This window comes from Panthera pardus, unplaced genomic scaffold (genome assembly GCF_024362965.1).
Source record: "Panthera pardus isolate Hobbes unplaced genomic scaffold, ASM2436296v1 HiC_scaffold_9, whole genome shotgun sequence".
In the NCBI taxonomy this organism is placed as follows: domain Eukaryota; kingdom Metazoa; phylum Chordata; class Mammalia; order Carnivora; family Felidae; genus Panthera; species Panthera pardus.
Window position 1 is genome coordinate 6299798 of NW_026527024.1, and position 13140 is coordinate 6312937.

A 13140-nucleotide genomic window follows, 5' to 3' on the forward strand; every position below is an offset into this window, starting at 1 on the left:
GGCCACTAGCTCCGAACCCCACCATCACCCTAATACCTCATCACTCACGAGAGAACTCAAAAGCTTAACTAGTCAGTGGGAAAAACTGTCCGTTGTTTGGAGAAGGAATATTTTTTTAAAGTATTCAAAAAAAAAATGGTCTTTATTTGAAAAAAGTAAAGTACTGTTTTGGTATAGCTCTCTATTCAAACTACAGGAGTTCTAAAATAGTCTGGAAGGACATATTATATTTCAAAGGATGATTTTTTGGAAAACGTTCAGAAACTAAAAGTCAAGGCAGAAGTTTAGAAAAGATACAGTTAAAAGGTATGGACTTTAAATGGACATTTCTCACATAAACTTACCCAGTGTTCTTGACATCACAGGCAGGGCAGAGCTCAAGACCAAGATGGACACACAATTCCCAATGATCTGTGAGGGGGTCAGAAGGAATACTGGGCAGTTAGACTGCAGGATGATAAATACAATCAATCCATTCATATTCTGGGAACTTACCGCACACTCTCCTCACCCTGTACTATTGTACTGGGTTTGGTTAATTTCTCAATGATATTAGTCAATATAGAATTTAAAGAGAATAAGAAATGTTTTCTACAAACACTCAGAGTCATATGTCAGTTCTACCAGATATTTACAGCATCTGGCACAAGCAGGAAGTTATAGAACACTTAAATTACTTTCTGTATACCTCAGACAATGCATTTTACATTACTGACAGAGGTTGCCAATTTTAGAAAGGTATGCCCGTCAACTAAAAAAGAATGAATACGTTTGATACTTCTCACTATATTTTTAAAGCCAGACTACTGCTCAGGAGATATCATTCGTTCAACTATTCTAAGATTTAATATCAAAAAGCTAGAAATCTAAAACCCCTAAATTCTAGTGATTCATTTCCAATGTGCCCTATGCTTACTCTTTCATATTAAATAAAAGGAGCTGAAAATACTGATTAATACTGATGATCACTTAAACTAGATGCTAAGCATCTCAAGAAGTCCCAGCATTCTATAGATAGGTAAATCAAGCGCACGAAGTTCTCTTTTGAGATAGGCTGGAAAACATGTGATATGTAATAAAAACAGAAGCAACCAGCAGCTCTTACTAGTCATTTTCCAGTGACAGCCTGTGGGAATATCTTAAAAAGATGCGGTCACTATATACGGTAACAGTCTTTGTTATTCGAAAACCAATGACACGTCCTAGGAAGTCAAATTAGCCTCAGACTACAAAACGTTTCTGAATAGAACTCTTCCGTCTTGCTTTAATTATTCAAATTTGAAATACTTGGTCTCTACTACTTGTAGCAACTAAGTTCTTCAGATTTCAAACAAGCTCCCTGAAGTACAGTTCGCACAATCAAAGTTACTCATTAGCAATACGTTTTCTTCAGAGGAGAAAGAGTCCTTTCAGGAGCCTTCCGCAGCCAGTTAGCAAGCGGCGCGGGTCTGCGCATTTACAAGTGAATGGAAGCCGTCCAAATTAAACAGAGCAGCACAACCTTTTCCCACTCATTCAGCACTCTGAAAATCTTCCAGTTTGCGTTTATGCGATTTACAAACAAATACCTATCACCGCAAATGAACCATTCAGGGTGATTAGGACATAAAACACCTCCTTTGCCTTGGAAGGCAAAAGGGAGGCACAGCCACCTAAGACTTTACCTTTGTCATAGTTGTGTCATCCTTCTTGGGAATAAAGTTTCCGAAAAACCGGAGGCTATAGAAACCGACGACAGAGGACACCATAAGATAGCTGTGAGAATCAAGGAAAAAACTCCCCAAAGAATGCAAGTTTCCTTAAGTTCTCAGCAGTCTTCAAAAAGTCTTAAGGCTCAAAGGGAAAACAACAAAAAGCCACTTGGCATGCTTGAGGAAGACTGACTTGTTTTTCCTTCTAGGCGAGTGTCTTAGTAAATTACCACTGTCCCAGAAAACTGGACAGAAAACTTGTTGACAGAATGCGGAGTTAAAGAAAGGATACAAAATCAAAATGATCTCAAGTGCAGCTCCCACAAAACCGAAAGCAGACAGAGAAGCATTTCCTATCCCAGGGCCCTGTGGGGGAGAAAAAACGCTTTCAGAATGACACTATATATTTGGATTCCCTAAGACTATTAAATAAATATCGGAATTAAGAATGTTTCATACTCTGGAGTAACATCTACATTTTTAAAGGACAATAAAATATGCCATGAGACTGAGTTCATCAACTAATTGAAGCACATGTTAACAATTTTAGCAAACTCAAAACATCTCCGAATTATCTCAAATGTAATTTACTTATCAAAATGATATTATGCTTATTGTTAAGTCCTGAATATTACTGGAAGCAATTTTTTAAACAGTTTCGTAGGAATAAATATATAATTATTTAAACGAACCCTAAGACAACATATAAAAATTACACAATTAAAACATGTCAAAGTAAGCTAAGCATACAGAGAAAGTGAATGTGCGTATCCTATTTCCACACTTGAAGGTTTTCTCTCCCCAAATCTTCCTTAGGAATTCAGACGTTTTTTAAAAATATAACTTAATTAACACAGACTTTTTTTAATGTCATGCTATGCATTTTTTCCTAAACATTATACCTATTCTCAAAATCTATCTTTACCTAGAACTTAAAAAACAAACAAAACCTAATATTTATTAATGAGACCAGACAGGCAAAAAAAAAAATAATTTCTTACTAAAGTAGGAGCAATATTTTCAAAGTTTGCCAATTAAAGGAACTATTCAAATATGAACTACTGTCAGCTTTAACAGAAGTACCCGGAAAATTAAGAAGGTATAGTCAAGCTAATAAAAAATAAACCAATAAAGTGGTGCCTGGGTGACTCAGTTGGTTAAGGATCTGACTTCGGCTCAGGTCATGATCTCACGGTTCAGGAGTTCAAGCCCCACGTCAGGCTCTGTGCTGACAGCTCGGCCTGGAGCCTGCTTCGGATTCTGTGTCCCTCTCTCGCTCTGCCCCTCTTCCGCTCATGCTCCGTCTCTTTCTCTCTCTCTCTCTCTCAAGAATAAATAAGCACTAAAAATTTTTAAAAATAAATAAAGCAATAAATAATATCATACGTATCATATATACATTCTAATTTTGGCATAAAGAAGTAAGAAGAGGGGCGCGTGGGTGGCTAAGTCAGTTAAGCATCTGACATCAGCTCAGATCATGATCTCACTGTTCATGGGTTCAAGCACTGCATCGGGGTCTGTGCTGACAGCTCAGAGCCTGGAGCCTGTTTTGGATTCTGAGTCTCCTTCTCTACTGCCCCTTCCCTGCTCACACTCTGTCTCTCTCTCCTTCAAAAATAAATATAAAAAAAAAAAAAAAAAAAAAAAAGAAGTAAGAATACCCATGGTAATTTCATATACATAAATAAGGCAAAGAACTTATCAACTTTTTCTCAATCTTTTGAGAAAGAAATGAATAATGCTAATAATAGAAAGCTTATTGGCTGGGCTGAAAAGCATTTTGGAAATATTCCATCTCGAGAGAAGACCTACGGGCAGGATTAAGATGATGTGATGTATTGATACGATCACACGTGGACTCTACCAGGCGTAAGTCCCCCTCTATGATACGCTAACGGATGGCACAAAAGTGTAGCATGGGTGCTTGGGACTTACACAGTGTGCAATATCTAAAGGAGGGTCACAAAGTGAATAGGGTCACCAAGTCACGGTAGGTGACTTCCTGCTCTATCAACGGATTTGGGTCTAATCAAAAGCTAAAGACCAGGCTGTAGACGAAGGAGGACTGTCTAGTGTTGTTGTCTGCTTGTGGAATGAGGTACCCAGAGCATTTGGCAGACTAGACACCAGGCAGTGACAGAGGGCACAAGGTCCAGCAGAAGTTAGAGGAGGGCAGGATCTAAATGGAGAATACGGCTGCAAACATTAGCTCTGAAAAGAGCAGGGTGTCTCCGTCTTAGACCCAGGGAAGAAATTTAGGTTGATATTGGCTTTTTTCTATGAAAAGACAGGTGTATCACCTGTTTAGAGGGAGAAGTGGCACCAAAGCCTGAAAGAATTTGGAAGCCCTTTCTATGGGGTATGGGGAGGCTGCTGACTTGGAGAAATATTAGAAAATGTTACAACGTAAATACTATTTTAAGGAATTAAAAGCGTACAGAGACACCTAGAAGTACGCCAGATATGAATCTGTAGTGATAACTACCTTCTATACAGAGAATATATCCAAAAAGGCTGACAGAATTTAAAAGAATCATCAACTTTTAAACAAGCGAGAAAACACAATTAATTCATGAAAAGATGTACATCTGACTCTTCTCCAGTAACTAACCTAAATGATTTAGTAAACTGAATCACAAAATGTGTCATTCTTTTGAAGCATAAATCCCTACAAGCCATATATTTGGATCTTTGGCAAAGACAATGAATCAATCTAAAAAACTCCTCCGATACCACTATTTCACAGAGTACACATTTTCTTAAAGAATCACAAATATGAACTTCTGTTAAAAAACAAACAAACTGTGATACAAAAGTCTACAAGGAAACTCTGGTATTTGGTAAAAGGGCTGGCCAACCCAAAGTAGGAAATTAGAAACAAAAGACACAGTTTACAAACACTGTTTATGAAGGCTGTTTACATAAAGAACTTCATACAATCTGATACATACTTGCAGAAAGGTGAATGTTGTAAATTACTTATTTTAAAACACTCAGGGTATATACAAAGAGCACTTGTGCAAAAGAAAAGACTTTGAAAGCACTTTACCCTTGTTCCCTTTGGCATGGCTGTTTCATCAACCAACAGGCAAAGAATATTACAGGCCACCAGGAGGACCGAGATGAACTGCAACACAGACAGTGAGCGTCAGTTCTCAGTGAGCGTCGATACACATGGATGAGAATCTCAGTTGCTGACCAAATACATGCTTCAGTTAGTGGAAAAGCAGGCAAGACCAAAATTCTATGTAGAAACAAACTGTAAGGACTCAAACTAACTGCAAAAACTCCAGAACAAACTCTAACAAAAGCCTCTGCAAATTACTACAATTTCAAAGCCTGTGACCAAAGCTAGTACTAGAAACCCAGTTACTACCTGACTTCACCAATTGGAAACCCACAACTCCACAGATTTAAAATATCATGACAATGTTATCAGAACTAGTTTAATGATGGAATTTTCATATCCTAGCATAGAACGTGAAGCAGGGGGCATCTGCAACACCTCATCTCTTAATTCTACAGGACACAAAAGAATGAATTTCCTGCTTTCATGAGGAAACAGTTAATCTTGAGGACTTTTTAAAAACTGCCATTAATTTCCATTTTTACTCTATTGACTTTTTCTAAATAAAGGTACAGATGGATTCTAATCCTGTTGATGGAAAACCAGTTTACTAGAAACCATTTAGCCGAGGGAGTTGCCATACTCAAATACCAAAGTAAATAACAAATAATTTGCTTTATTTAACTAGGCAAATAAATTCTTACTGTTTCAATAAGAAGGAGAACCATAACAGCGGGATACACCAAATTTCTTTCCCACGCTGAAGCTTTTTTTCGCCTCTCTATTAGAAAAAAACAACAACAAAACACAACAAAAGATTTCCAAAGGTTCTCTCATTCCCAAAAACTCAGTTTCATTCCTTATTGCTATAACCAGTATGTATTATTTTTATATAATTTTTTTTGCAAAACCCATAAATTTTTAATTTTCCTCTACAAACTATAAAAATCAAAGTTTTAAAATCACTTTGCTAACATTAAATAGTTCAATCCTATGATGCTTACATTTTATCTCTGCAAAGACATTTCAGTTGCTAATGAAACATACTGTTAATACACAGGTTACTATGAAAATTTGGAAATATCTGTATTTGATACAGATTTACATAATGATACAGATTTGAGTGAATAAAGTAACGTGATTAAAAATCCCCTCTAATCCAAAGATAAATTCCTCTAGTTTTCTAGAGGCTGGAAGCAAATTTCTGGCTACAACAATCTACCTTCTATCACACCAATCCTCATGCCATGAACGACTGGTAAAATCAAATCAAACTTAACTAAGAACAAAAATGTGCATGAAGGAATCAGAGCTACCAGGACAAACTTGTGAGGTCAATATTCTGTGAAATGAGTCAGCATGAGCCCTCACGTCTGCACTGCCTTTCCCTGCAGACTTCTCCACTTTCCGTGCAGACTTTTCCAACATATAACTGGCACGGCCCTGCGAGGCTGAGACGTCAAGCAAACATCAGTAGGTAAAATTAAATGATGCTAAAGCAATGCTTTCAGCAAACTCAACAGGGTCAGGAAAACAAAACTCGTGTGGAGTTTGGGGCTCCCAAGGCAGCCAGAATTTGAGAGGCTATGACCAGAGAAAAAGAAAGAAAAAAGAAGAGAGCCTAACATTCAGCTTCTCGTCCTTCCAGGCACCAATGGCTGAGAGAGCAATAGGAAGAAGCTGAGTGACAGGAAGAGGCTGAGAGAAGAGACTGAGAGGGCGACAGGAAGGTACAGCAAAGAGGAGGGGCAAAGCTTCTGTCAGGCTCATGTTTCTTGAGGTGAAAACCAAAGTTCGGAGTTCATTGAGAAGATGGGATCAGAGCCGACAACACCCAGGCTTTCACTTCAGAAGCTAAAAACTAAGAGCAAGACCAAAGTGCAAAGAGACCGGCCCTCATGAAGGGCACGACCCACTGTGGGATGATCACCAGCCCAGACAGAGGAAGGAGTCATCCCTACTCCAACCGCCCCCCAGAAGAAAAAGCGAATCCTCTCTAGGAAGAAAACATTATCCAGAGTTTCTACAGTTTGGTGTAAGAAATGTCTGACAATCAAATGTTACCTGGAGATAGGACAGAGAAAGAAAGAGAATAAAAACAGACTTTCAGTTTATCCAGATATTGAACTTATCAGAAAGAGGCCTTAAAATAACTGATTAATAGGTTCAACAAGATAAGCGACAAGATGGCAACTGCCGCAATTTGAATCCAGAAAATAACCGAATGGAAATTCTAGAACTGAAAAATACAGGAACTAAAATTAAGAGTTCAAGAGGAAGTTTAGCAACAGGACACAGCTGGAAAGACAGTGAAATGGAAGACACATCGACGGAAAATAGCACAGATCAGAGAATGTAAAAAAGGAGGAGAAATTCAGGAAAAAAAAAAAAAAAAAAAATGTAGGAGTGAAAAGGTCCAGCACATGTGCAACCGGAGGCTAAGGACATAAGAGAATGAACAGAAGGGGTATCTGACGAGGTAAGGGCCCAACCATTTCCAAAGCCGGTAAAACACGCTAAGCCATATGCTGAAGAAAGGCGCAGATCTCAAGAAGAATTAACATAAGGAAAACCAAACCTGAGCACGTCAGGGTAAAAGTGCTAATCAAGGACAAAAAGGAAACCTTACAAGCTTTCAAAAGGGCAACAAGACAACTTTCAAGTGGAAACCAGAAGACGCTAGAAAGACATCTTTTCAATGTGAACTACCAAATAAGAACTCTAAATTCTGTGAAAATACCCTACCAATGAGAAGGAAAGGAAAAATGTTTTCAGATAAACAAAAACCGACAGAATTCATTGCCAACAGACCAGCACTAAACGAAATGCTAACAGATATTTTTCAAGCAGAAGCTAAATGAACACTGGAAACACAAATCAGGGGCACACGAATTTAAACACCAGTGAAAACCACTTCACGTCCACTAAATTGGGAAAAATGTAGAGTCCCACGTTGTCACTTGCTGACAGTAAAGTGGAGCAACAGGAAGTCTTACCCATGCCTGGAAGAAATGCAAAATAACACAACTACTGGGAAAATAATTCAGCATTATTTTAAAAAGTTGTATACCCACATACTCAATGACCCTATAATTCCACTTCCAGCTATGTACCCTGAAAAGACAGAGAAGTACCAAGAGATATACAGGAGAATGTTTATACCAATATTACTCATAATAGCAAAAGATAAGAAACACATCAAATATCCATCAACAGCAGAATGAATGAACAGACGACATGAAGTTGTTTACAAAGATGAAAACGACAGCAACCTATTGAATGGGAGAAGATATTTGCAAATTATATATCCACTAAAGGGTTAATATCCAAACTCTACAAAGAACTTGGACAACCCAACACCAAATTTAAAAATGAACAGAGGATTTAAGTAGACATTCTTCCAGAAAGACACACAGATGGGCAAAAGACACATGAAAAGGTGCTAAACATCACTCATCATCAGGGAAAGACAAATCAAAACCACAATAAGACATCACCACACACCTGCCACAATAACTAAAATCAAAAACACAAGTAATAACAAGTGTAGGCAAAGATATAAAGAAAAGGGGACCCCTGTGCACTGCTGGTGGGAATGCAAACTAGTGCAGCCACCATGGAAAACAGTATGGAGGTTCCTCAAAAAATTAAAAATAGAATTTCCAAATGATCCAGTAATTCCAATACTGGGTATTTACCCAAAGAAAACAAAAACACTAAGTCAAAAAGATATATGCACCCCAATGTTTATTGCAGCATCGTTTACAATACCCAAGACATAGAAACAACTCAAGTGTGCATCCAAAGACAAATGGATAAAGATGTCATATATACATATTTACACACACACACACACACACACACACACACACACACACAGGAATATCACTCAGCCATGGAAAAGAATGAAATCTTGCCATCTGCAACAACATGGATGGATCCAGGTGGTATGGTGCTAAGTGAAACAAGTCAGTCAAAGACAAACACCTGTGCAATTTAAGAAACAAAACAAAGTAAAAAAAGACAAACAAAAAACCAGCTCTTACTTACAGAGAACAAACTGGCGACTGGCAGAGGGGAGGTGGGTAGGGAGACGGGTGAAACGGGTGAAGGGGATTCAGAGTACACGTATCACAACGTGCACCGGGCCAGCTACAGAATTGTTGAATCACTGTATCACACCCCTAAAACTGATGTAACACCGTCTGGTGATTATACTTCAATAAAAAAAGAGAAATAAAAACGAGCAAATTTTCAACAACACTGGACTTCCATTTCAGGGGCCAATTTACCACCCAGGCTGAAACAGTTAAGAAACCAAAAATCACATGCATATGAAACAGTTTCGAGACACTGGACGTGTGACCACAGAGAGACGGTGATCTCTGAGAGATGCCCTGTGTTCGCCCCTGCTCAGTGTCATGAGATGGTGTGCTAGCCACAGCACAGGGCGTGGGAACCCAAGCAGGGCCCAGCTCATTCCTGGAGCGGAGGACACAAAATGGGAGTGGGGAGAGACCAAGTTGGCTGGACGGTGCAGAGCAAAGTACGACAGGAAAACTCCTCAGGGGAAGAACTCCAAGGATCTCGAAAGGGTCATCCTTAGTCTTCAGCGGGGTAAAGATCAGCTCAGGTACACGAGCAAACAACCCACAGCTGAGGAAAGAGCCACTCAAAAACGTCAGATGGAGCAGTATCCAACCATCACCGAGGGCCAGGAATGGGGCCTGTCCCCGCGAGACAGTAACAAGGCCTCAGAAATCAGCAGCATTAGTGCCTTGATGTGAGAACAATCGGCCCTACGGGAGATGCCGCTCTGGCCCCGCCTGGCAGGCCTTCAGAGCGAAGGATACAAAAATACAGCGCCCAGCAGTAAGATTCACAGTGTCCGCTACCCAGTCAAAATTTGCCAGGCAAGCGTAAAAGCAGAAAAGTACAACCAATGATAAGGAGCAAAGTCAATCCGTTGAAATTTATCAAGAACTCACACAGAAGTGAGAATTAGCAGATAAAAACACTGAAAGGGTTATCACAACTGTATTCTGTATGATCTGAAGAGTAGAGGGCACAGACTAAACACGTTGGAGTCCTAGAAGGGATAAAACAAGTCTAAACAGGACTTCCAAATATAAAACCTGCAGGGTCTGAGAAAAATGCGATAGATGGGATTAAACGCAGTTTTCACACTCGAAAGAAAAGATTAGTGAACGTGAAGATACAGTAATAGAAACTATCCAAAACGAAACACACCGAGAAAAAACCTGACAAATAAAGGAAAATCCTTGAGTTTGGGGCAACTTCCAGGGCACCCGTGTACATATAATCAGAGTCCCTGAAAGGCGGGCGCAGAAAGGAAAAGAAAAAAACATCTGGAGGAATAATGGCCAAAAATGTCTCAAATTAGATGTAAACCATAAGTTCCCGGATCCAAGAGACTCCATTAACCCAAAGAATAAGAAGCATAAAGAACACTACTCTAAACTACATCTTAATCAAACTATTCAAAGTCAATGATAAAGAGGACATCCTAAAAGCAGAGAGAGAAAAAAGACAGTTTAAAAGATGATGACAGAAGATTACTTGTCAAAAATAATGCAAGCAAGGAGACAGTGGAGTGACATCGCTGAACATCAGCTTCTAAAAAGTCATTTTACAAAACAACAAAAAAGGTGAATAGACAAATGTTTATCCTCTCCCCAAACTAAAAGACAGTCTTTATCAATAGCTTCGGACAGACTGGAAGCCTATAACCCTCATGAAACATTTCATAATTTTTGGACTCTTTCAGATTACGGTCGAGTTTCTGGAAAGACAGCAAGACCAATACACGAGTGACAAACAAAAATGTACAGTACCTAATTTTGTCTTAAGGGTCTTCACATTTTCAAGTTCTTGTTCCAACTCCATTATATTGCATTCCACTGATGAAGACAGTCCTAGCAAAAGCAAAAACATTTTAGGAGTATAACAACAGAACCCAACAGTATAGAATGGGTAGCCCTCACATTTAATTAAAATACAAGACAACACATTACAAATCCTGATCATGGAGAATAAAAACAAATGCTGATTTGTGATTCACAGAAAAGTATACCCATTTCTTTACCACTCAAAACATCCAAGTTCTTGCTGATTAAACACTACACGTTTCCTAAAGAATACCTTACTTTGATAAAATGTTTACTTGATCTGTTAATTTTTTGATTTAATGACAGAAATACCGTATGCTTATTATAGAAAGTGAAAGAAATTCAAGATCTAATTCTCTATCCCACCTCCCTAAAGTGACACTCAGGAACAGCTTGGTTGATGCTTCCACACCTTTCCTCATACTCATGTATATATTCACATGTACATGTATACCACACACATGGTCTCTATTATGTATTGTACAAGAATGGGTTAAATTGGACACGTTATTTAACCGCTTGCTTTCCTAGTCAATGATACATCCATGTTTACAGATAGTGCCAACTCTGTTAACAACTGAATAATATTCCACAGTATGGATGCACTTCAGTTTTATTCAGAATTATTCCACTTATGACTAGTCCTAGGTTTTCCGCTATTTTCTGCGACTACAACGTTGCAACAAAAATTTTTGTATGCATAGCCAGTACATTCTAATTCTATTATTTTTGCAGGACAGATTCCCAAAATTCTGAGTCACAGGGTATAAGCATTTACAGTTAAGAGATATTTAGAGGTTATTCCCTTCCAAATATTGCAATTTATTGTAAGAATTTAAATTATTGTAATATTTCCATTTCCATTTATAGCTTTTGAAAGTATCTATCGTCTAATACCTTCCCTCACACTAGATGCTGTAGTTCTTGAATTTTGGCCAATATGATGGATAAAAAACGTTGGGTTTTTTTTTTTAATGTTTATTTTTGAGAGAGAAAAAAAGAGAGAGAGACAGAGCGGGAGCAGGGGAGGGGCCGAGGGAGAGGGAGACACAGAACCTGAAGCAGGCTCCATCCAGGCTTTGAGCTGTCAGTACAGAGCCCGACGCGGGGCTCGAACCCACAAACCATGAGATCATGACCTGAGCTGAAGTCCAGTGCTTAACTGACTGAGCCACCCAGGTGCCCCAAAAGTATTTTCTTATTGTTACTTTAACATATATCTCCCTAAATGTGGTTAAGCATCTTCCATATGTTTATTTACCACGTGGATTTTCCCTGTTCATATTTTCTACTTATTTCTATAACGACTTGCATATCTCCATATTCTGTTTTATCTGTTCAATTCTGAAATGGATAAATTAAAATCCCCCACTACAAATTTACTTTCGTTGATTAGGTTTTCTCAGTTTTTAAGCGTTTTCTCAATATATATTTGCATTTATTTGCTACGTTTTTTGGGTTCCTAGAAGACTGTAACACCCTCCTTAAGAATCACATCTTTTACCATTAATGACCCACTCTGTTTTTAATGTTTTTCAACTTAAATTCTATTTGGTGGACCTTAAGTTCTACTTTCTTTTTGTTTTTATCTGTATTTATTTGTTTTACTTATTTACTGATTTATTACTGATTTACATATGAGAGACCAAAAAAGATTAAAATTAAAGGTAGATAGGTCTGTGTGTCTATCAGCTGAATCTTATTCGAGGTTCAACCTTATCAGTTAGATTTTGTTGGTTACAAGCAACTGAAATGGATGGACTGGGTACAACAGAAAAGGAACTCATGAGAGAGAGAGAGAGAGAGAGAGAGAGAGAGAGAGAGAGAGAGAGAGAGAGAGAACCAGCAGGAAAACTTCCAGTTTTCCTGGGAAGGAGAGGAACCAGGCAGCTGGGGGCACTCTGGGTGGCAGGAAAAGATGGACTGTCTCCTCTTAGTATTACAGCTGGGATCGATCGGTTCCAACGATTTTCAGTCTTTACGTTGCTCGGATCAAGAATAAACGTCCAGTGTCCTGAGGGCCTAGCTCAAGAGTCACAAGCCAATTCCTTTGGTAGGGGGGGCAGAGAACTCTGACAAGCAGTTCCACAGAGGTGATCAAATGTGAGAAAGAAGAAAGCCAAATCAGATGCTTTACTACAACAGATCTGATAGGCTCTGTTCTTTAACAGTGGAATTCAGCCCATTTACATTTAGTAAAATATAGTATTTGCATTCAGTAGAATTTTGTATAAGAGCTGATAAACTTCATTTTATACCTTCCATATTGCTTGTCTTAATTTTTAAGTGTTTTTTGATTTATTATTTTTTTAATGTTTATTTTGAGAGAGAGAGAGAGAGGGAGGCAGAGAGAGAGGGAGAGAGAATCCCAAGCAGGCTCCACACTCAGTGCGGAACCCAACTTGGGGCTCAATCTCACAACCGGAAGATCGTGACGTGAGCCAAAATCAAGAGTCAGACGCTTAACAAA

General features: G+C 38.6%; 1 protein-coding gene across 6 annotated transcripts in view; it reads right to left on the bottom strand.

Annotated features, from left to right (window-relative positions):
- LMBR1 (limb development membrane protein 1) overlaps nt 1-13140 on the bottom strand; it is a 194908-nt gene that overhangs the window by 68295 nt on the left and 113473 nt on the right. For all 6 annotated transcript variants that reach the window (XR_008420819.1, XM_053898732.1, XM_053898731.1 and 3 more), the window contains 6 exons: nt 10617-10697; nt 5466-5542; nt 4744-4821; nt 1984-2057; nt 1665-1755; nt 345-411 (listed from right to left, as the gene is read on the bottom strand). Coding sequence is in view for 5 of the 6 variants with exons in the window: in XM_053898732.1 (XP_053754707.1) it covers nt 345-411; nt 1665-1755; nt 1984-2057; nt 4744-4821; nt 5466-5542; nt 10617-10697 (468 nt within the window). In the remaining variant the exon portion in view is untranslated. The remainder of the gene's footprint in view (nt 1-344; nt 412-1664; nt 1756-1983; nt 2058-4743; nt 4822-5465; nt 5543-10616; nt 10698-13140) is intronic.